This window comes from Anopheles aquasalis, chromosome 2 (assembly GCF_943734665.1).
Source record: "Anopheles aquasalis chromosome 2, idAnoAquaMG_Q_19, whole genome shotgun sequence".
Classification (NCBI taxonomy): Eukaryota; Metazoa; Arthropoda; class Insecta; order Diptera; family Culicidae; genus Anopheles; species Anopheles aquasalis.
Genome location: NC_064877.1, coordinates 33,991,641 through 34,013,917, shown reverse-complemented (window position 1 = coordinate 34,013,917; position 22,277 = coordinate 33,991,641). Strand labels below are relative to the sequence as shown.

General features: G+C 51.3%; 1 protein-coding gene across 4 annotated transcripts in view; it reads right to left on the bottom strand.

Moving 5' to 3' along the window:
* Nucleotides 1-22,277, bottom strand: part of LOC126573062 (protein catecholamines up) — a 67,240-nt gene that overhangs the window by 7,637 nt on the left and 37,326 nt on the right. For 2 of the 4 annotated variants that reach the window (XM_050232867.1, XM_050232870.1), the window contains exons 3-5: nt 21,222-21,281; nt 20,760-20,789; nt 8,463-8,556 (exon numbers count right to left, since the gene is read on the bottom strand). In XM_050232867.1, coding sequence (XP_050088824.1) covers nt 8,463-8,556; nt 20,760-20,789; nt 21,222-21,281 — 184 coding nt within the window. The remainder of the gene's footprint in view (nt 1-8,462; nt 8,557-20,759; nt 20,790-21,221; nt 21,282-22,277) is intronic. The other 2 variants (XM_050232869.1, XM_050232871.1) reach the window with 1 other exon arrangement.

The window sequence follows — 22,277 nt, the reverse complement described above, 5'->3', positions numbered from 1 at the left end:
GTTCTTCACATTAACCGTCAAAACAAGGCTCCACAGACGTCAATCGCACCACGGAAAAGAGGAAAGAGCTTCTTGTTTAATGTTTTTCGTCTGGCTTTGGTATCGCCCCCCTCCGTGTGCTCGTCTTTTTGGGAACATTCACCGGTGTGTTCTCGTTGCTCTAACATCATTTTATCGTGTCGCCGTCGCGAACATCCGGTCAACCGGTTGGACAAGATATCGGACAAGCCATGGCGCGACGGCGACGACGACGGCGTCTGGAACTAAGCGTTATCTCTAATCAAGCAGCGCGCCCAACAAAGGTGCAGCACCACCATTGTTAAAGATACGGACTAATTAATGTATCGAAGTGAAGTAGAATGAATAAACCCATTGAAAGCTCATCATGGCGCAGCCGTTCAGTGTCCGGTTCAATTCGTGTAAATTAGAAGGACGATTCATCACCGCCAGTTTCAATCCATGTAGCACGTAGATCGCACTAAATGCTCCAGGCAAACAACACTTTCTTTTCAGCCACGCGCCTTGACTTCGAAGGATGTCCACAATTACGCAACGAATAATCAGGTCAAGGAAGAAATCTCACGATCGATCATTTTGGGGGAACATAACACTGCCAAAAAGTGGGCGCACGAACACGCATTGATGATTCATATTCCGTCGTGGGGTTTCCAATGCTACAGTCATCATCAATCGGTGATTCGATTCAATGGTTCCAGCGATTGCAGCAAACACCAGCGACATTTACCGCATGGCGGGATTCGTTCTTTTTCATATTTGATCAACCAATATCAGCGCACTGGTGTCACATTTTGCGGCCAGCTCGGTATCGTGTGATGGACCCCTGTAACCCTTGGACCTTACAAACTGGCACAATACCGCGGCGCACTAGCGAGAGCACAGGCTCAACAATGCGGTGCTCTAGCGATTACCAAGGAACCATCACATTTCCAGAAAGTGATTACGGTCCGTCCGGTGGATGATTCATGTGGTGGTGGTGGGGCCATGGACGCTGGAATCGCGAGGATGAATGAAACTTTCATTACACGCTAATCGCCAAGCGGCAATCGCCCGTTGCATCCGGGTATGCGGGTCACCATGCCGGACTGGGCGGGTGCACCACCACCGTCGTAAAATGGAACCAGGTTAAATCAACCGTACACAACCGGCTGCGCGGCTTACCTTCCTCCTTAACTAGTTCATTGTTTAATCTTGAAAATATCAAACAAAATGAAACACACCCTCTCTAGCCCCTGGCGTGCTGTTCTTGTTTCATGCGTGCCATTACTGTTACGACATCTCACCTCATTTTCCATCAAATGACGATCGTGCAGCTGCTGCTGCTGTGGCCTTTCCAACAACACTGCACAACTTGCCAATGAGTCGCGTGTATATCTTTGCTAATTAACTTCTCGGACCATCGGACGGACGGAAGCAGCCAGTGAAGCTTTTGGGTGAGTCAGAGATATGGCCGTCAGGGACTGGCACTCGCGTCCAATCCGTTCAGCAACCGCCTTTGGCATTCATCGTCATTAGTGCAATCAGACGGGTCCCCCCGTCCGTCCGTCTCACCAGCGAAGCCAGCAGACTAAGACACCAATTAGCACCTCGGAAATATTGCAGAAACTTCTCCAACTGATCGGAGGATCGCTCTTTCTGAAGTGGTTCCTCTGGTCCACCATCTCTCTTCCCTCACGCGCCGATGCTTTAGGCGACACCCGACGTTATCGTCCATTTTAAAGTGTGTGACGGCTTCTATTGAGCTTAAAAAAAGATGGCCTCGTGGCATCGGTTTGAATGGCGTGATGGTCGGTCGGCATGGTCTATCCCCCTCTTCGACACGCTCTCGATTAACTATATTGCATAAGTTGAGCCATCATCTTCAAACATCGTCATCATCGTCACAGTGCAGCTCAGAAAGGCACGTGCCCGTATCCCGGTCCCCCCTTCCCTCGATAGGGCTTTGGGGCTTGTCACCAAAGGCAACACCTTCCCGACGACGGAGATGATGATGATGACGATGATGATGATTGGTGACGGAATGACCGTGAAGTGAGTGATCGTTACCTGCCCATGTAGAGATAGAGGTAAACCTCCTCCATTGTGAAGTAGGTGGCGTATGGTGTGTATCGCGAGGCCACGCACGAGCCGACGACTGACTGCCACGTTCCACACAAGTACCACGAGCTGCTGCTGCTGCTGCTGCTGATGCCGGTGCCGGCCCCGGGGACAAGTCACATAAGCGCTCGGGGCTTCGGTGGAAGGGGGCACAGTACAATCACGCCGGAGTCAGTCAAACCGCACAACTGCAACACACAACTCCCTTGACACGCCAGTCCTTGGCGGAGTGTTGGACTGTATGCTTGTTGTGTGTTTGGTTCGCTGGGTTAGATAAATCACGAAAAAGGTGCACCACGCCACGACGGGGTTACGACCACGATACACGGTCGGTTGGTTATGGTTGCGCGCCGCGTCTTGCTACCGGATACTGGTCCGGAGAGGAGGAGTGCCCGGACCGAGCAAATCGTTCCGACCGAGTTGGAACCCAGCCAGCCACACACGCGCGCACACACTGCCACTAACACATGGTCGCGAGTACGCGAGAGGTCGCGTGTTGGTCTGCGCTTTGTCGCAGGCACCAGGGAGAGACCGTCTTCCGACGCTACGTTTGTTGGAGGAGTTTCGCTGGTTGCGGAGGGAACACCTTTGATCAGCTGTTCTTCCAGTGCTGGTGGTGCTGGTGGAGCGGTCTCGGGGGGACCTTCTCGGCAGCCCGCAGCTTCATGGCCAGCACACAAGAGACGGCCCGAGCGAGTAAGTGAGTTTACTTGGCGTATCGGGAGTCAAGCGATCACTCCTGCACCTTACCACGACGGACGATCACTATGATAGCGAGATGATTGCAGATGCAGCAAACCTTTTTCTTGGGCTGCTACCTTTTTGGCCGTACCACGACGTCGTCGTTTGTCGAGAATGGCGAGCAGAACGCAGTTTGCAGCACGCACACACCGTTAACTGATCGATAAAACGAGGATCATCGCATCGATCATCGAGCAAAACTGTTCGCGATCGCTACCAACAGACGGATGGATGGACGATCACTCGCGGAATCTCGCACGCTACCACAAGGGTCGCCACTGGCTAATACCATGAAACACGCATTTCAATCGCTACAGCAACGGCAGTAGTGGTGCTGATAGTAGTAGTGCACTAGTAGCTCCACCAAAGCAGCGCACGGGCACCCCGCTGCTAGTAAGCTAGTGGCTAACCCGTTTTAACAAAGCTTGCTGCTCTCTTGCTGCAGCAAAAAGACAATGGCCCGAGGAGCATTCGAGAGACCAGTTGGTTTCACCGCGGTTCGCTTCGAACCGATTCGCAGGCTGCTGTGTTCTGGCCTGTTGGTTGGCGCGCCGAAAGCCACGACGGTACTTTCCCACTGAGCGGCCCCACACGGGGAGGCATCAGAAAGCGCTTTTCGAAAGACCTTCCTTCCGTCACCGTCACCGTGGCCAAGCGTGGCTCGACCTCGTTTGGAGCTGGCGCGATGGCGTTGGCGCTGGCGCTGGCGAATTGTTTGAACTTCGGAACTCTGCACAAAACTCACGGACGCGCTCGAGCTCGCGGTGCTTCGTAGCGTGTTGTAGGACTCCGCAGGCAACAAAGAAGTTTTGTGTCTGTCTCTGGCACTGGCAACTGGCCTCACAAACTAACCGTCGTTCGTCCGTTGAAACCGTTTTTCTCGTTCTTCCTCTTTCAGACTGCGGTTTTTTTGTTGTTGCTGCTGTTTCGTTCCTGCCACGGCCACTGCGGTCCGCTTCCACACGCTTGATAAGATAGCTTCACGACCCGACAGCTGCGGCGGTTTTTTTTCCTGTTGCTGATGGTATGTTGCGGTGGTAGCTGCGATGGGACTTCGGTTCGTTGTTCCCTAGCAACAGCTGACATTCGCCTCTATTTCAAACGCCCTAGCCTCAGTCGTTGACACACCCTTGCACACACATACACACAATCACACACTCATTCAAACACACATACAGAAACCCAGGCACACATGCACAGACCCACAAAGGTACGGCGAGGAGTACGCAATGTGTTCTCTGCTCCGTTCAGAGGCACTTTTGGTCGGTGACTGGTTTCCGAGCATCGCCGGACCACTAGTTTTAACCGAGCGAAACTAACCACCAACCCCCGTTGCCGTTAGCAGCGATCATCGCAGCAGCAGCAGCAGCAGCAGCAACAGCAACAGCCAGCAGTCATCGCGTCGTGGTTGTCTTGGTTGGCTTTGCTTTTGCCCGGAGCGGATCGCCCGTCACATGGAATCCCCCTTACGAATGGCTATACCTGCTGCTCGGCTTGGTGCTGGCATGCACAGCAGCATTAGCCTTCATCGAATGTGCGTGAGTACATAAGCTCGGCTGGAAGGTTGTTTGAGTGTGTCAGTGTTGGCTGCAGAGATCCCTCCTGCATCCGTCGCGTCTCTCTCGCATCGACGCTGACTCATGCACCGCTGGCCGACCGTGGAAGTCCCCGTCGTCTGATGAAGCCACAGCGATCGTGCTGTGAGACCCTATCGATGCGACGCTGAGGAACCAGAGAACAGGCCGCCGCCGGATGCTCCTCCATTGATCGCTCGTGAGCAGCAGCCAGGGATGGCATCGCTGGCTCTCATTGGGCGCAGCATAATTATGTATCTGTGCCCCATAAAAGGGTAATGCTCTCGAGTTTCATATGATCATCGAACCTTTGCTGCTGTATGGTGTGTATCGATACACGGCGGATCATGCAAACCAACACACTTCAGCATCCACACCATACAAAGGATCACGGCTTCCTCGATCGTTGTGGCTCCCTACTATCGCGAACGATGACCTGGAGCACCTGAGGACACGCTCTTCGATCGCAGGGCGATCCAGGGCGTCGTTCCCGTTGGAGTGCTCCCAATGCCACTTTCAACTGCGTGCCATCAACGGCATTAACGCCAGCAACCTCAACAATCGATTGCCAGTTCTAATTGCCATTATTAAATGCTCAATTCCGATCTAAACTAAACCTTATGTCGCTAGGGAGATATTGTCGGCGTCACTGTATCTTGGTGCTGGGAGGCAAAGCTTTAGTAAATCAGCAAAGTGACCAATCGACACCATTACGCCCCGCAGGCGACCCTAGGGAGCGAAACATGACAAATTGTTTTTACAATAACCTAATATAGCCCACCACGACGATTGATAGTTAGTTGATAGTACGACGCACCAGAATGCGGAACATTCTGGCCCGGTGATGATGAAATCAATTCCGCGAACTAGGCGAGCCGCCGCGGCCGCCGCTGCCACCGCACCCTTGGCATTGGCTGATAACGAAAACCCCAAACCAAACGAACTGATCCAAGGGGACACATTCGAAATTACGTAAGTTGGAGGTATGCTCATAGGTTCCATGCGTCACTCTAAACGGTTTATGATAATCGACATCGGGGAATTCATCGTTAGTTGAAGCTTAACGCCACAGTCGAGCGTCAAAACAAGTTTACAGTGATTGTCCAAAAGCGACTCATCTCGCGTAACCTCGTGTCGCGGAGTGGGTTAGTCCCAAGAATCACAATTTACAATCTACGGGATTTCCGGATTTGTGGAATTCCTTTCGGGTTTTTTTTGTGTCTAGAGCACCAGGGATTTACAATATTCGCCCCACACATGTCCGGGCTTTACCAGATTCGTCTCATGAAGGTAAAATAAGAAAAAAGGCCAGAACTTGTTTACCTACTTGTATTGAGGTTATCATGTTACCTCTATATTGCTGTACGTGTCTTTGTGTATTTGTTGTTATATTGGTCAAGAATTGTCTTGCCACGGGACGGAACTGAATATGGATGCAGTGTAAACGCCATCAACAGCCACAGTCTCAGACTGAACGGTAATACTGATTTGCTTTGCAAAAAGGGTCCGACATCTAATCCACGTGGCGTCGCACGGCTGCCAGAACCTTGTCTACACGCTAGAACTAATGCGGCCCCGCAGTGTTCTACCATTTGCTGGCGTTCGCAACCCTACACCGAACAATCATTTCAGCTAGACACCTGAGGAAACGAGCGAGCGGCGAGTCGAAGGTTTGTGGCTGGACCATTACTTTCCGCAACAGCTCCTCAGCGAAGGGCTTTGCCACCACCATCACCACCCTTTCCGATAACCCTCTCTACCGACGAGTCAGACAATCGTTTCCTTAACGGAACGCCATTTACTCTGCCCGAACGACCTTCGAAGAAGTTAGAATGCTAGTTCGAAGCTACTGCCACGCGCGCACAAGTTCCTCGACCATTCAGACAGATCGTGTTCGCTTCTTGTCATTGTGTCTCGTACCACACAGTGGGGCAAAGCCCGGGTTTGCTGGAGAAGCGTTTAAAACAAAATCCCGTACATCATGCAGTTACACTCCAGTGCCCGTTACGGAAGCTAGGTGGCCCACGGGTCCACGGATCGGGTTGTACACGCGACATGCACTCACAGCTACCTAACGCCGCGTGCCAATTATAGAAACGGTGGTCAAGGGTTCGCGATGGTTCTTCCCGTGGCCCCGAGTGTGTGGACGGGATCAGCTGCGTTGGCAGTCACCGCCAGCAGGCCAACGGGGATGTCACCAACGCGCACGGCCTGACGGTACAATTGGACACCTTGCCAAGCATCATATTACACCAACGTAAACGTCTACGCTCTGGATGCCCTTCTTTTTTGAAGTGCTGCGAGCCGGTGTGAAGGCCCTGGACAGAGAGAGAGAGAGAGAGGTCGGTCCCTGGCGCATTAGCTCTACATCGTGTCATCCCGGGGAATCACTGTACACCCTGCCCTGCCGCTGTCCAGTCCAGTTAGCCGAATAATGGAAATTGTCGTGTGCACGAAGCATCGTCTTACCGTCCAGCCGCGAAGGTTGACGCGACCAATGGCTTGGTGGAAAAAATGGTGGCACCAGCCGGCTGCTGCTATCGGTTCTATTATGTAACGGGAGAGCACTCGAGGGGGGTCGAGGAAAGCTGAGACTTTCTTAGACGCCAGCTAAGCGTAGTTGGCGTAGGAGCTAAGCATCGCGTGGAGCATCCAATTCGCGTTACTAGCGGTCGTTGCCAAGTGATCATGTTTGCAAAAAGTGCCTACTAAGAACACATTTCGCATCTGCACGGTGGCAACCAAGAAAGGACCAGGATGAACGCCGGAGATTCTCGGACAAAGAAACATTTAAGGGTTGGACTATGGACTGGGTTTTGGTTTATCTTTAACTTTGTTGCCTATTTAATACCCCCCGCTGGAACGAGGAAATGATCCGCCAACCTAACGGCATATCGGTGGTCCAAGGATGGAAACGATGGCCTCGTAAGCGGTTCGCGATCAAAACAATCCAACCGTAAAGTTGATCGAACTCTTCAGCGAGCCCACCAACAAAGAAGGGGCGCCGCTCATCTAAGGCACACCTCCCAAGCGTCCATGGATCAGTGCGCATCATTGCGGAAGCGCTAAATCGGTGGTTCGTGTGACTCCTGCTATTTGACAAAGCACAACAACGCTGCTCACCGCCACACGATTTCTGACGTGCTCAGCGAGTGAGAATGCATAAGCGAACCATGTTTAGATACGGTGTGAACCGTGGTGGCCTAGCGGCTGCGCATGTTGGTGATGAATATTAATTGGCCTTTTGCTTCTTTTTTGCTTCCATTTTTTTCGACCACTTCCACTTCCTAGTGACCTCCACCGAAACAGGTTTGCTGGCCAAATCAGCCGGGTCGCTAGTATACAATGTCGGTGAGTTTCAAAACACAGCATCTTAACTCAATTTACACTCAGACTTGTAATCCACCTACATGCACGGCTTTGTAAGCGGTATTTGGAGCTGCCCATAAGCTTCTCAGCACGATTTACCCGCAGATAACGACAAGTTCCATCAGAATCCGTATTAGTTGGAGTACTTTGTTAAGTGTACAGAATGCGGAGGCTCGTGCCTACACGCGTAGACTCTCCGTTTTTACGAGTAGCATCGACGATAGGGAAAAAGGCACGGCTAACAACCGGAATGACCAGCGTTTTAGCACACTCAGCCACTTAACAGTGGCGTAAACATAGATTAAAAATAGCCACCCAGTGCCGGTCACTACCAAGAGGAATAGCTACGGATAGTTTGGTATCTCTGTGTTAAAGTGGGGCGTGATCTTGAGACACAGCAAAACATAGGCAATCGATTCTAATCCTTCATCTTACGGCTACTCATGCGACGTAGAATTGTGTAGCCTGAAGGCATTTAGGTTATACCAAACATACTTGAAGGCTGCGGTATCTCCTTCGACCCTCTTCGAACCATCAAAACAGCTGTAAACGATGAAGCCGGCGAAGAACACATGGACGAGCCAATAGGATCAACAAACGGACATGTATCTGTGGAAGGGAGGGGGGGGGGGGGGGGGGGGGTGCTAGAACGCAACGACTCACCTGATTGTGACTGCAACTAAAACTATGATGAGGCCCACGAGGAGCATGGCAATGACGACTCCACATACCATATACAGGACATCGTTGGGAGCATCTGTAAAAAAAAAGAAGGTAAGAGCGAGAGAAAGCGAGGTAGTGAGTGAGCGTGCAGCGGGTACAGTTCGGCGATATCAGCGAGCGTTCTATTTTCTACGGGGGCGAAAATAAGAACAGTTGTGTACGGTTTTAGTTTTAGCTCAAATCAGATTCCGGAAAGACCGGCATAGTCACGCTGCAGCCAACAGCCATGCAAACGATTGCAGGATTGACTCTGTTGTATCTTTTATGTAAGCCACACGCCACCGCCAGAGCATCGCGTACCGGTAGCATGAACGCGTTTGCAATCAATCGCGGTCATGGGACTACCGACCGCTGCCAACAATCAACTGCCACAGTCGAATGTCCCAACGATCGCTTTCGGCAGCGAAGGTTCGCGTTTACTTTCCCCATTCCGCCAATGCAACGGTAGACTGTGGTTTCGCTGCTCTGGCCACTGACGGACTGACTGACTGACTGACTGGGTGACCAAGCCTCAAGAGATGCGTTCTGTGTGGTGCCGTTGATTCATCATCACCCAAGAGGGGGGCAACAGTGCTACTGCTGTCTAGGAAGCGACAACCTCAACCGCTACGTGACCACGCTTGCCTTCGGCAGTTTTAGGTACTCGATCTATGCGCTATGCCAATGCCACCACGAGCTGTCTGACGAAAGTGATCGTCCCCTCCGGCGGCGCTGCACTATGTACATTATGATCGTTTCAGTTGCCATTTCTATCGTAAAATCGAAATGAACTCTGTCAAGCCCGCTGGGCCATATATCTATCGAAATGAATAGTAATTTCAACAAGTAGCTTTCACTCGGTGCCTCAACATTGACCATTTGAATATTCCGCCTATTATTCACACTTCACAATTCTACTGCCAACCTGCCGTCGAGCGATCGAGTGGTATTCTTTCGACCGACCACGGCGGCTCCGGCTTGCGTAATCCTGACGTCTTTCCGGGGGTTTCCAAGACTTTGTCCGCACACATCAATTTGCACATTTACATAACGGGACGCGAGAGCAGCAGTTGCTCTGCATGAAAACGGCAGCCACGACGATTCGGGCGCATTAAAACGCCCCCGTGCGTTTACCGACTGGTTGACGATCTGTTTTCAATTTTACACCCGTAGCGTAGGATGAGATCTGCATCTGGGCGATACAAGCTCACAATACTCGCCCAGTACCGTACCGATGCTGAACGCCAAGACGCCGAATCGATCTTAATGCTGAGCTACACCGTTTGTGACGATTTCCTGGACGGGGCAACATCATGAACCGTTTTGCACTCGTTCCAACAGAACGAGTTTTGCGTTGTGTATACGTCTGCCCTATCTTCGGACCGAGCGGTCCATTGTTACGATTGTGTGTGTTTTTTTTTTATTCCATCCGTTTTAATGATTTCCCTCTGCTGGTTAATGAACGCGGTTTCGATTACGCAGCAGCGCGTTTGTACCGACGACCGCCGTCGCCCGCCGTCCGCCAGCAGACGTAAACAGAGCAGCGAGATCGTTGAACAGCACAGCAGACAGCGGTTTTGTGCGGCAGATCAAGACGCCACCGCGGACGGATGCAAACTCATCTCAGCTACTCAGAGCTAGAGAGTAAAAGTGTAAAATACATTGCTCTGTCTTCGGTTGCGCTTCCACACGGAACAAGGGGGAAGAAGTGGCGGCAACCAGGATCTTCTCGCGTACCATTTCCATTCATAAATGGATGTGCCCGCCGTGAATGTGCAGCGGCGTGGTACGTGGCCCCAAGAACAGGAAGCAACGTGCGACGACGTCAACGATCGTCATTGCGGTTTTGCACCATATTCGCGCCCACGACCGGCAGATTCGACGATTTCCTGGTTCATCGTCTGTCCGATGCCCGTTTGGAGGCAACGCAGCAGAGTCGTGCTCGATCGATCCGATCCGAATTCGATCAGTCGAAGGACGGCTGAGTGCGGCCGGTACTTGCGTCGCCAAAACGCGCAACACCTGTAGCACCCTAGCAGAGGACAAACAAAACAACACTTCGGAGACAATTTAACGATTGATCATCACACGACTCTTGAACACCTGTTGTCGGCTGTGCTTGTCGCACCGGTATGTTCTCAACAAAGGTCCACCATAGTTGGATCGCCGAACTTGAAGCAATTTGAAGGAGAAAGTGAAGGACTTTCACACAAACAACAACGAATGTGTTGTGCGCTTGGAAGCTGCCACACGGTTCTTTGGTGACGCACGCCATAAGAGACCACCGGCGCACCACCCTCTTTTCAGCGCCCGATCACCACAAACACGCAACAATGCACTCGCAACAAACGCACCGCGTTCCGTCGCGACATGGCACATGCCCATGGGGTTTATTAGGTTGGCGCAATGGCGCGATGAAAATAGCGACAAAAACCCAGTGAAGCGCACTCGAGAACTTCGTCTGTCTGTCTGGCTGCCGGTCGTCAGTAGAGGTGTTTTTGGGAGGGGGATAGTTATGGGCGAACGGTAGCTAAATTTAGTGTCAAACTACCGAAAATAACTTCGCTTAACCCTAGGAAGGCTGTTGGATTAGAATTTCAAACATGTCCGACCCTGAATGCACCTGAAACAGCCACCAGCCCATTGGTCTGGCGGCTGTGAGATATGTAATGCTATGCGTTTGAGTATCTCCAACGGATCCAAAGGGCAAACAGAACAGTGGTCCTTTAGAATATGGCAGGTTTAAATAGAGTTTTCAATTCGTTTCACCTTTATTCTGTTCCACCATACGATGAGCACCGGAAAGAGCAGTCATGTCCACGTTCTGCGTCGATCCGTCATCATCCTTTACACTCGCCCCCCCCCCCTCCCCTGTCTGACTCGTCATAGTCACGGACTTTCCGTCATCGATCGGCCACCACCACGCAGAACATCACGCAGTCGCCATCATATGACCAGAAAACCGACACGAAAATAAATCCACACCAACCGGTTAGTGACAATCGGAGTCGGAGGAGCTAGAGCGTCACCAAGACGACGCCAACTCGACCATTTCGGTGACGAAACCAACGACAACGACGACCACGCCAACTAAGACACTCGCGGATGCTCGCGTTGCAGAAGAACGTTAATGGGGAAACCCTTTTTGGCCACCGTCTCACACGGTCCGTGTTCGACGGGTGGTTTTTGGCCTTTTTGGCGAGATGTTTGTTTTGCAATCGGCCGTAGCCCCCCTCTCCCCCTGGTCAGAACGGTCTCGTTGGCTGGCTGGCTGGCTGGGGTTCACTTTCCTTTAGCGCGACACGCGCGATGTCGCTCCAGACGCGCAAAACGTCCCCACCTGAGAACGACTATTTTCAGAACCTTCGCCTCATTTTGCGGCGCGTGCAATTATAACGCGAATCACACGCAACACCACACGCTGCAGACGTGCGAATCACACGCTGGCGTGAGAAACGTACGCTGGCGATAGGAAACCAAACCAGAAGCAAAGGTAAATCGAGCCGAAAAGCAGCAAATGGCGGCCGGGCGTTTGTCCTTCTTGGTTGGCAGGATGGTTGGTAATTTATTGATTGGTCCAATGGGGAGCTTAGAAAGGATGGTGACGGGCGGAAAGGGGATTGGCTAAAATTAGTTGTCCTCCTGCAACCAACGAACCACACGAGAGAAGGCCATTTGTGTTAGGCTCCGTAAAGGGGGGGAGACGCGGGAAGCGGTGGGTCGATTTATTGATTTTCCAATACACAAACCACCGGAGAGTGACCGGAGAGAGGTGAACCGGGAACACACGAAATGCCACCACCACGGATCGATCAACCTTGGCATTCGGGAAGGGGGGGGGGGGGGGGTGGGGGGTGGACAGTACAAAACCGACCACGAGGTGAAGGAGGACCTCCAGAGACACCACGTCCCATTAAACATGAAAGCTACAACATGTTTTGCGTCCGTTCGCGTCCATGAAACGCGTTCGTTTTCAAAACATCGAACGTGGACAGGCATCGATTGGTCGCTAGGCTAGCCAGCTCCTTAACAGCGGAACGGAATTTGGAACCGAGTGTCCTCCCCGGGGCCGTTCAATCAAAAGCAATTGACGTGCCTTCTTTGCAAGGCCCCAAGGGGCACCACCACTTCGCGTGAATGGCAGTGGCGAGCCCTACGCTGCCCGGTCGCTTTGCGTTGGTTTGCCAATCGATCCCATCGGAGCCAATTAAAGCCAATCATTCGGAACACATCAGGCAGGCAGAGGGCAGCGCAGTGGCCACCAACATCCGCCTGGCCGCGTTGCCCAGGCACCCATCGGTCCAGGCGCCATTGGCGACTCATCATCATCATCATCATCGACTAGTGCGACTCCCTTTATCAGTGGCCTAGCGGCATCCTGTTTGTGTTGAATGAAAGTGTTTAGTTTTTTTTTTATTCATTTTCCAAACGAAACCCCCTTTTGCTCCCGTTTTATTCCCGTGAGAAACCTCGATGCAGCGGTTCCTATGGGCGCGATAACGCGATGCAGTCCAGCCCATAAAGACAAGGGTTAAAAATAGCCCACGGTGCACCGCAGGTCATGGTGGCCACCGGCGTTTAGGGGGGGGATTACGCTGGCGGGGACTTTGGTCCCCGAGCCGCGGGCTATTTACGGAGCAATCGCGATCGCTAGGCAATCGATGGGCACCGATGGATTTATTGATAATCCGTTTTTTCCCTTGGCACGACCGATCTTTATCAGCCCGTGGCGAATGCAGGCCACGCGTACGGTGCGCGTTTGTTACTAGGCCGTCCACCGGTCACCACGGACACCACCGGGTCAGTGTCTTCTCGGCCGTGGCTCCCCGTCCCCTGTCAGAACAGCGTACCTTTGCAAGTATCGATCAAGGCCCGAGTTAGCAAAGACATACGACACCACCTCACGACAAGCGCTTTTTGCTCACCGTTTGTCCTTCTTCTTCTCCTTCAGTTGCCGCGCTGCGCTGGGTAAGTTTTCTTTCCACCAAAAAATCATTGGCCTTCTGGCCGACCACCACTCCATCGGCACTCCAAAAAGTCCCCTCGATGCCGCTTGCCACGGTTCGGTGGCGGAAGAGAAAGTGAACCAGCCGCGCGGTGCTTGTCGCTGAGTGCCACCATCACCACCACCACCACCAGCCGTCTTCTTGACACTTTTGGTTTCGCTTTTTTTTTTGACCTTTTTTTTTGGCACGATCGTGCACCTCGTTGCAATTCCCCTTTGGTTGCGACCGCGATCGAGGTCGTCATAATGGTTTGCGTGTTTTGGGAGCATAGCACCGGCCTACTAGGTGGCGCCTTGTGTTTTGCTCATTTGTTTTGCTGATCGTGGTAACGGCGGCGCCAACGGCCGGGCCGGTCAATCGCGAAAACGGGAAGCACCAAAGCCAACAACCATCATCATCATCATCAGGTAGGCCCTTGGAAGGTAGCAATGTAGCACAACATCGAACCTCCGTGTCACCTCCCCTAGAGTGGGGGTATTGAGGTAGGTTTGCGCACCTGTTGTGTGCGCTGGATCCACGTGATATAACGAGGATCGCCGAGAGAGAGAGAGAGTAGATCAGTCACCGTGTGTCCGTCCAGTACAAGATATGATGGAGGACACACGCAAAGCTGTTCAGCACAAGCAAACATCAATTTGCCAATGTGAACTATGATTATGCGTAATGCAGTGCGCAGCACAAGGTTCGCTGGTACAAAACCACCTCGTATTAATAGCCAACCACCAGCGGACGGTATTTGCTTCGCTTCCGCCGAGTCGCACCACCGCCAAGCGTTCAAATGAGTCTTTTCTGTTGCATTGACACCAACACAGCGGCACACGCGCGCATCAGCAGCAGCAACAGCAGCATAATCTCAACATCGCTCGAAAGGGATTTCGAGAGACATTCGAGTTTTATTTAAAACTAGGTTGCCTTCGTCCGATCGCTGGCGACACCAGGGTGGTGGTGGTGATGGTGGAGGTCAAACGCAGGGTTTCGCGCGGTCCGGGGGATGCAGGGGCGCCAGTGGCAACGGAGTCGACGGATGGAAGCATCACCGAATAGAAAACCCAGTAGTGCAAAAGAGAGGGAGAGAGAGAGAGAGAGAGAGAGAGAGAGAGAGAGAGATCGGGGCGAGAGATTGAGAAACTAGAACAACCCAACTACTGCTGCTACCAAACTACCGCAGGCCATCATCCGGGCGCCATGTCCGGTCATAAGGGCGTCCCCGCCCCGGTTCCGAACAATTGGCTTGGCTTCTCTGTTGCTGCTACTGCTGCTTCACACATTTTGTGGCTCAAAGTTTAAGATATTTTTGATGCCAGCTGCTTGGCATCCAACACACTCGGTTCGCGTTGGAGTAAAGACCGAGAACCGAACAGCAAGAAGTAGATAAATTGTTGTAAAACGATCCCATAATGTTACCAATGATTGACCATGCCACGGTCTCGCAATGTTCATTTATTGTTGAACGATTAAAGTGTCAAATCCCCAATTGATCTCCACTTCCAACCCGGAGAAGCGGCCGTTGGATACAAATCAATTCACTGGCGCACGTGGAACGTTCCAGCGCGTGTTGTAGGAAAGCAATTGAACAAACTATTGACCAGTCCGGGCTGCCATTGTTTATGCTCGTGAGAAAGATCGATTTGCTAAAGCAAACACCCGGCCCTAGCTGGCTAACTATGGATCGACGGGCATTATTTTCACTCTTCCAGGGCGTTCGAACAAGATAAACACTTTCCCGGGTTGTGACAAGCGAGTACGATTGGTTTACTATCGAGCAAACTATCCAAACATACGCTCGCGGGAGCTTGATCGCACGCAAATGAGTAATTAGCGATCGTTGCGCTAGTTGCTAGTACGCCGATGAGATCATGAGCGAAAGGAGGAAATCCCTTTGCGCCTCTCGCTTGATCTGTTCTTGATCGCGAAATCGAGGTCGAAACGGACCGACTTTCCGGCTTTACTTTCCCACAACCAAACCACACCGCTGGTGAGGTTGTGACAATGTTATCTGGCCGAGGGGGTGGGGGCCTGTACTTTGTGCTCGCGCGCCATGAATTGTTATCTGGGGAAAAAAAGTGGTAAAGGCTTTAAGCTGGGGCAGTAAATCAAAAGCATTCGCTGGACGAGAGAGAGAGAGCGAAGGGGTCCCTTGCATACGATGCTAGTGGATCAGCTGTTTCTCGCCGGTGTGTTGGTGTGATCGCGACGACCACAACGACGACGATTCCGTCTGTTTCCAGCCAGGAGAGAGAAAGATCGCGATCGCTGATCACTGCCGATCTGATGATGATCATGATGGTTGGCGCTCATCGCGACGATCAAAGAAGAGGAAAAAACAACATGGGCGGATGGCATTTCTTCGTCTTTGCCTTTTTTACGTCTTGTTTTTTTTTTATTGTACAATTCCCATCCAAAGCCCACGTTAAAGGTCTCCACTCGCACCCCCCCCCCCCCCCCCCAAAGTTGCCTGTCCCATTTTACAAACGGTAGGTTTGAAGGGGCCGGGCGCCCCCGGGCGCCAACGAAGCAACCGAGCGTGTCTTTCTCTTTCCTCGATCGTGGATGCCACATGGGCTGCTGCTGCTTGTTGCTAGGCGGCGCGCCACCGATCGCAAAGAACTCTCGTGCGCGCTGCGATCAGCTCGCTCGCGACACTCGTGACAGCGAGTTCCGCGATCTCGATCCACGCGCTCTCTCTCATATGCTACAGTGATGGACGAACGATCATCATCGCCGTCGTCGTTGTCACGGCATCAACGGCAACGGAGAGTATGACCGGACGGCATGATAATCGAATCCAGCTGCTGGGCGAAAGCGTACCTTGTCGCCAGGTGAGCCTCGCTCGCAGCGCGTTGTTTTCGCTGGTGGCAGGAGTAGTACATCGTTCCGTTCCGTGATATTGACACTACATGTTAGCTGCACCTTATCTGCCAAAGAGTGCGGAATGATGGACGGTCGAGGATCGCGCACCTTGACGATCGTGGACCGGGTGGACGGCAAGCTAATCTGCACTCGCTGCTCACCGTTTACATCATCGCCATCACCCCAGGGGGGGCTGCACGATCAAAACGGCAACAAAAAGAAGGTTCATCACTCTGGAATCCAGTCCAGTTGCAAAATTGATTTCTCACTTCGCTTTGAAGTCGCAATGCCGGCCCCCTTTCTTCGTGTGCGATATTTGCGGCCACGAAATGCTCCGCGTGGCGTGGAATTCAAAACAATATTTGTCTTCTCCAAAAACCATCCCCAACCCCGCCCGTCAGTTCGTCAGTTGGGTGGTCAGCATCAGCAGCAGCAACATAATGGATACCAAGCACGAGCGGGACTCTGTAATGCACATTCCCGAACCCTCGATCGACCAAAGTCGATCGGTCAGACGTCGCTTTGTATTTAGGTCTTAACGTTTTACGCGATTCGCATGTTTCGTAAACATTGTTACGCTCGGTTTTACAACCAGACGGAGACCGGAGATGGAGGTTGGAATGCGAATTCCACATTCTGCTACCAAATGGCGAATAGTGATGCCGACATCCACATGTACTCTTCCTAAAACACCACCACGAGTCATTGTTTGTAAAATGTTTTACTCGATGTGTCCGGCCGTACAGAGCGAGAGAGAGAAGGGAGCGATCTCTGCGAACTTATTTTTAAATTTTAACTTCCCAGCCAGAGTAGCTAGCTGCTCCCATACCATTATTGCTATCCATTTGTGAACTTTCGGACGTGCACGATGGTTTATGCAGTGGCGCGTAATTAAAAGCGAGTGCTGTCCCGAGGGAGGGCATCTGGAATTAGCTGGCCACAGTGAAAAAGCCACGGGAACGGAGCGCACTAGTAGTTGCCTGCGCTTGGTAGCGCGACATATTGGCCGCATAAATCCTTTAACACCTTAACCACCCGTAATGAACCGACCAGAGAGAAAGAGAGTGTTTCCATGTGTGTGCGCACGATTTATGGCGTTCATCTCACCCACTCCATAATCGATTACTCTAGCCACACCACGCCATGCCATGCCATGCCGTGTGGTTATGAGCACGGTAGCAGGGGCGATGTCATCACCAGCCAGCCGCCAGCGTGTCTCGGCCGATATCGTCTGGGAAGTCAAGTGGAAAAGAGCCAGCCAGCGGCAGAGAGTCCGGAGAACAGTCTATTTTGGTCTGTTCCACCAATTGGAGCGACCGGCTCGGATCGGTTTGCGCCACCGCCGCGAGCGTCATGGGTGTCCCCAAAACGACCACCCCCTCCCATGGTGGAGGGTTGTTGGAGGTACCACGAACTCGCCCGATGTAGTAGCGCTGCTCCCGATGAAATATATGCTCCAGATCATGGGCCGGCTGACGCGGTTTACTAATAAGCAGCTTGTGGTTGATCGGAACCGCCCTGGGGGATCAGGAGGAAAAAATAGTTTTCCTTTCGAATTGGGACGCTGGTTCTCGGAACTCCGGAACCGTGACGTCAACGGTTTCAACGAACAGCAATGGGCACGCAACAAGCAACGGGCTGCACTTTAACAACCGTAACAAACAGTAGTTCACTTAGTGCGTGGCCCTGGACCAGTCGATGCAATACCCACTCTGCCAAGCATTAGCATACATCATGAGGGGGATGTTTTAGAGTGAAAGGTACGAAGCGTGACGGCCACATCGTGCATCGTACGCACGGAGAGGCGTCGTGACGTCAAGAGCGCAACGGACTGCTACGTCGGGGTTACTTCGATCTTCCATTCAAGCGATACAACTCGTTGATTGGGCAACATGGGACGTGAACGAGCCCCCCGGCAACGGAATCACCGGGGAATACCCCCGTCCAGTGCTGACACGGAGCTGACTGATAAGACTGACCAAACTCTGGAACCAATCGAACGAGGAAAGTGTCAGAGGTCAAGCGCTTCTAGTTGCTTCCGGAACCGGGGACCACTTCGGTTCACGCTCACCGCCAGCGTCCTGCAGTGTAGCCCCAAACCATCCAAGTCAACCACGCCAGTTACCAAGCGCTAGAAGATCGATAACCTTTACGGTTGATTAACTCGCCAACCTTCGGCCGCGTTATGTTCACCGGGCATGATAAGGTCCCCCTCCCCACCGGACGGTGGTTAGATGATTTGGGATTTTCAGAGAGACACCCCCACAGAGCGAGGTGGTGCGCTTCCCTTTTTTTTATGAATGCCATATGGTTCCGACCGAAATGGGACAAACTTACAAATTGGAGGATGAGTCGGTCGGTTGGTCGATGGAAGAGCAGGGCCATCTAAAAATAGACCAACAACCATAATGCTTACCCCCACCTATTACCAATCAAACAACCACTCTCATACGCGGTTTGTACATGGCGGTGCACCATGGAGAATGGCCCCACGAGTACATCCGCGATGGTTGGTGGCCCAGTTTGGGAAAAGCCGAAACAGATAGAGAGGGAGTTGGAGATAATGTGTTCGATCAACACACATCTGGAGCGTGAATCAGCAGAGTATCGGAGTGATTCAGCCGGAATACACGCCTTTACGACGTGCAAGATGCGATGTGCCGTATGTGTCTGTGTTGTTCCGCCAATAGATCTGGTTTCGCCGGCTCTATATTATCGCTTAGTTATGTGTTTCGCAAGAGGATGTTGGGGGTGATTGGGGGCTATAGCAACCTCGGCCTCCAGAGGCTGTGGAATGGTTTTGCATCAGAAACTTCATCATCTTCAACCAGGCTAACGACTTCTTCTAAAGCCATTACTTCCCTTCTACGATAACATTCGTTATGTAGCACCGACAAATGAAGGCATGGCGTGAAAATTGTGCAGATTGTGCTGTGCTGAGAACCATGCTGAGAAAATTGCCCGCAAAACATCATTACATTGTTGGTCTGCGGAGTAGTCAACTACGGCTTGACTCGTCGGACACTATTTTCCAGAGATGAACAGGGACGTGACCTCTCGCGGTTCTAAGTGGTTCAAGTTCATCGGCTAATGTTTATCATAACATGCGTTGCTGTTGTTGATAAGCAGCAATGTCAACAGCAGAAATGGTTTGGTGAAGCAACACATCCCCCCTCCAATATATAGGGGATTGCACCAATCCACAAAAGCCGGTGGCCAACCGGAGCTTCGCAGAACTGAAAATAGTTCAGCCAGCGATTATCACGTTCCAGGATCGTGGTCTGTGGAAGCCGACAAAATCTAACCAAACGAATGCGCGGCTTCCAATTAAGATCGCATTGACCCTTCATTCATGTTGCTTCCTTGCTTTCCTTGTTTTTTTTGTTCTCTCTGTTGTTGTCCTTTAATTTGTCCTCGTTTCTTCCATTCGAGATGCGATGCGCCGGAGGATTGCGATGTCTATCCAGCCTTGAATCGCTTGAGCCAGACGGCAGCATAGCAAGGGGTTGAGGGAGTTATGTTGGTGAAAATTAAGCCAATTGTCCACGAGAGACGACCCACTTGTGGGGTATGTGAACTTGGTGTGTGGGTTGGATGCAAGGATCTTATCGCAAACTGGACACGCAACGCAACTAACGTCTCAATTGCGTGTTGAAGATGTTGCTGTTTACTACTTTCCAATTCACCAACAGCCGGCGGTTGTCTCGAGTGTTGCTCAAGCTCAAGCAGATTAGCAGATTACTTGCGGAACAAGTGTTTTTCGCTAATCGCTTTGGCATTCCGCGCATGATAACAAACACAAAAACAAGAACAATAACAACAACATTCCGCACAATAAGCCCGCCCGGTGTCACATGGATGCTTATCGTGGGGAGGAGGAACGATTTGGTCAACGAGGCTTGGCCGCGCGTTAATTCACGGAAGGTAGATAGACATCGTTAATGCGTTACTTCCGTCCATGCGTGTATCACATTGTCGCACATTCAGGATGGATGAAGAAGGGATTAACCTTCGTTGGTTTGAAATAAAATCAACTCAAGTGGCTCGGGAGAACTGGAACACACACACAGTTCTCTATCTGCTCCAGTGGAGAGGTTTAGTGGTAAGCTGGTTAAACAATAAATCATTGCTAATAATAGCGAGTAGCACCGGTTGGCCATTATCGAACTGTGTTGCTTTTGCCGTGTGAAGTGTGCACGACCCACTTGAACAGAAGCTGTTCACTCCATTAATGCCAGCTGGAACTGGGACAGGAAATACATACTTTTACACTTTCATATTGTTGTAAAGTAAAAAAAGATAGTCTGGGCGGGAAGTACCGTCGTCGCTGCGTTACCGAGACACAACTGCGTCATTTAATAGCATCTAATATTCGCTGAAAGTGCTGGCGGAGTCAACTTACCAAGATGCGATAGGGAGGAAAGCTCGGAATCTGGAAGAGATGGAAAGAGAATGAAGGTAAAATTAACAATTACCTAGAAATCAAATTAATCTAGAATGGACACTCGGTCAGATGAATCAGATGAAATTGTCTTGATGGTCTGCGGTCCGTCCTTAAGGGAGAACCCTTTCCGGAGGGTCCTTTGAGTCCTTGCGGATCGCAAGCTATAACGGCCGTTTTAAATGAAAATCGCGAAATGTTTCGTCTTATTGTTTTTATCGTTTGCGCCTAGAGGGCGCTAAGGAGCTGAAAACCGTTAAATGTTTCGCGTGAAACATGACGTGAAATGTTTCACGAAATATTTCGTCTGTCGTTTGAATCAACAGTTATTTCATAATTTCATGAAATTTTCATATTTCAAAAATTCTGTTATTCACGAAAAAGGGAAAATTTAACAATTTTGTAAAAACAATGTTCACTTACCCGTATCGTTAAGCAAATCTTGGATGCTGCCATTCTCTACGTCACTCCCATCTCCGGCTGCTGAAAGCAAAAGAAAAACATAAATGTTTCATTAAATGTTCTCTCAAAAACAGTTTCATAAAGTTTTCATCTGTGATTCAGCACTTTGTATATTTACTGTGAAGCTACAATAAAAAAAAAACGATTCGTCAATCCACCACTTAGCGCAAGCTGAATGGTTCACAGGGCTTAAACAAACACAGCCAGATAGGAACGTTTTTCGTCATACGTTCAGCGCACCATCAGTGTGCGCTCGAAGGCTTAGACAATGGGCGCACTGTTTATCTTTATATCGAAGCCATCCTCGGGTGGAGCCTGCAGAAGGGCCCTTGAAATTTATCGGTCAATTATGGACGTCAAAAATATTTGTCGACACGCTTCAACGACGGCATTCAAACATCGGTTAGGCTTCTGTGTAAAACACATCTAGTATGTCACAAAATAAAAGGAAACACGCGATAATCATTTGCCGACGTCATCCTTTGGCGGTGATTCAATCGTTCAAACCATTCCCGGCACACTGGCAGCGGTAGCAGTGCCATTGTGTTGTCGTGGTGTCGCGGGCATTGATGTCTTTTATTTATGCACGATTCTCGTGCCACGTTCGTAATACTCCGGTTTCGTCACTCCGTCCGCTTAGTAAGGGAAGTACGCTCGCACCGAATATTGCGAATTCCGGGACGCCGGAATTATGCAATCTCGATCGAATCGATTGCAAGGAATCGCGACCCCGCGCATACCGGCCCGGCAAAAGGTTGCCCCCTTTGCTCCAGTGCACCGGATATGTGCCAGCTTCGAACTCCGCACCGGGAACAGAGACGTAACACGTTCGTGGTAGCCACTCCACTATTTGCATTCGATCTCCTCCTCCTCCACGCTCTACACTCCTTCCAGCACACAGCATCAACACACGGTTTCACTTTCTAATTTTCCTCTCCTCCCGCTCTCTCTCGCGGTTCAATTCCCGGGAACGCACAGTACGCGTTGTTGGGGGAGTGCGCCACCGCGGGACCAACA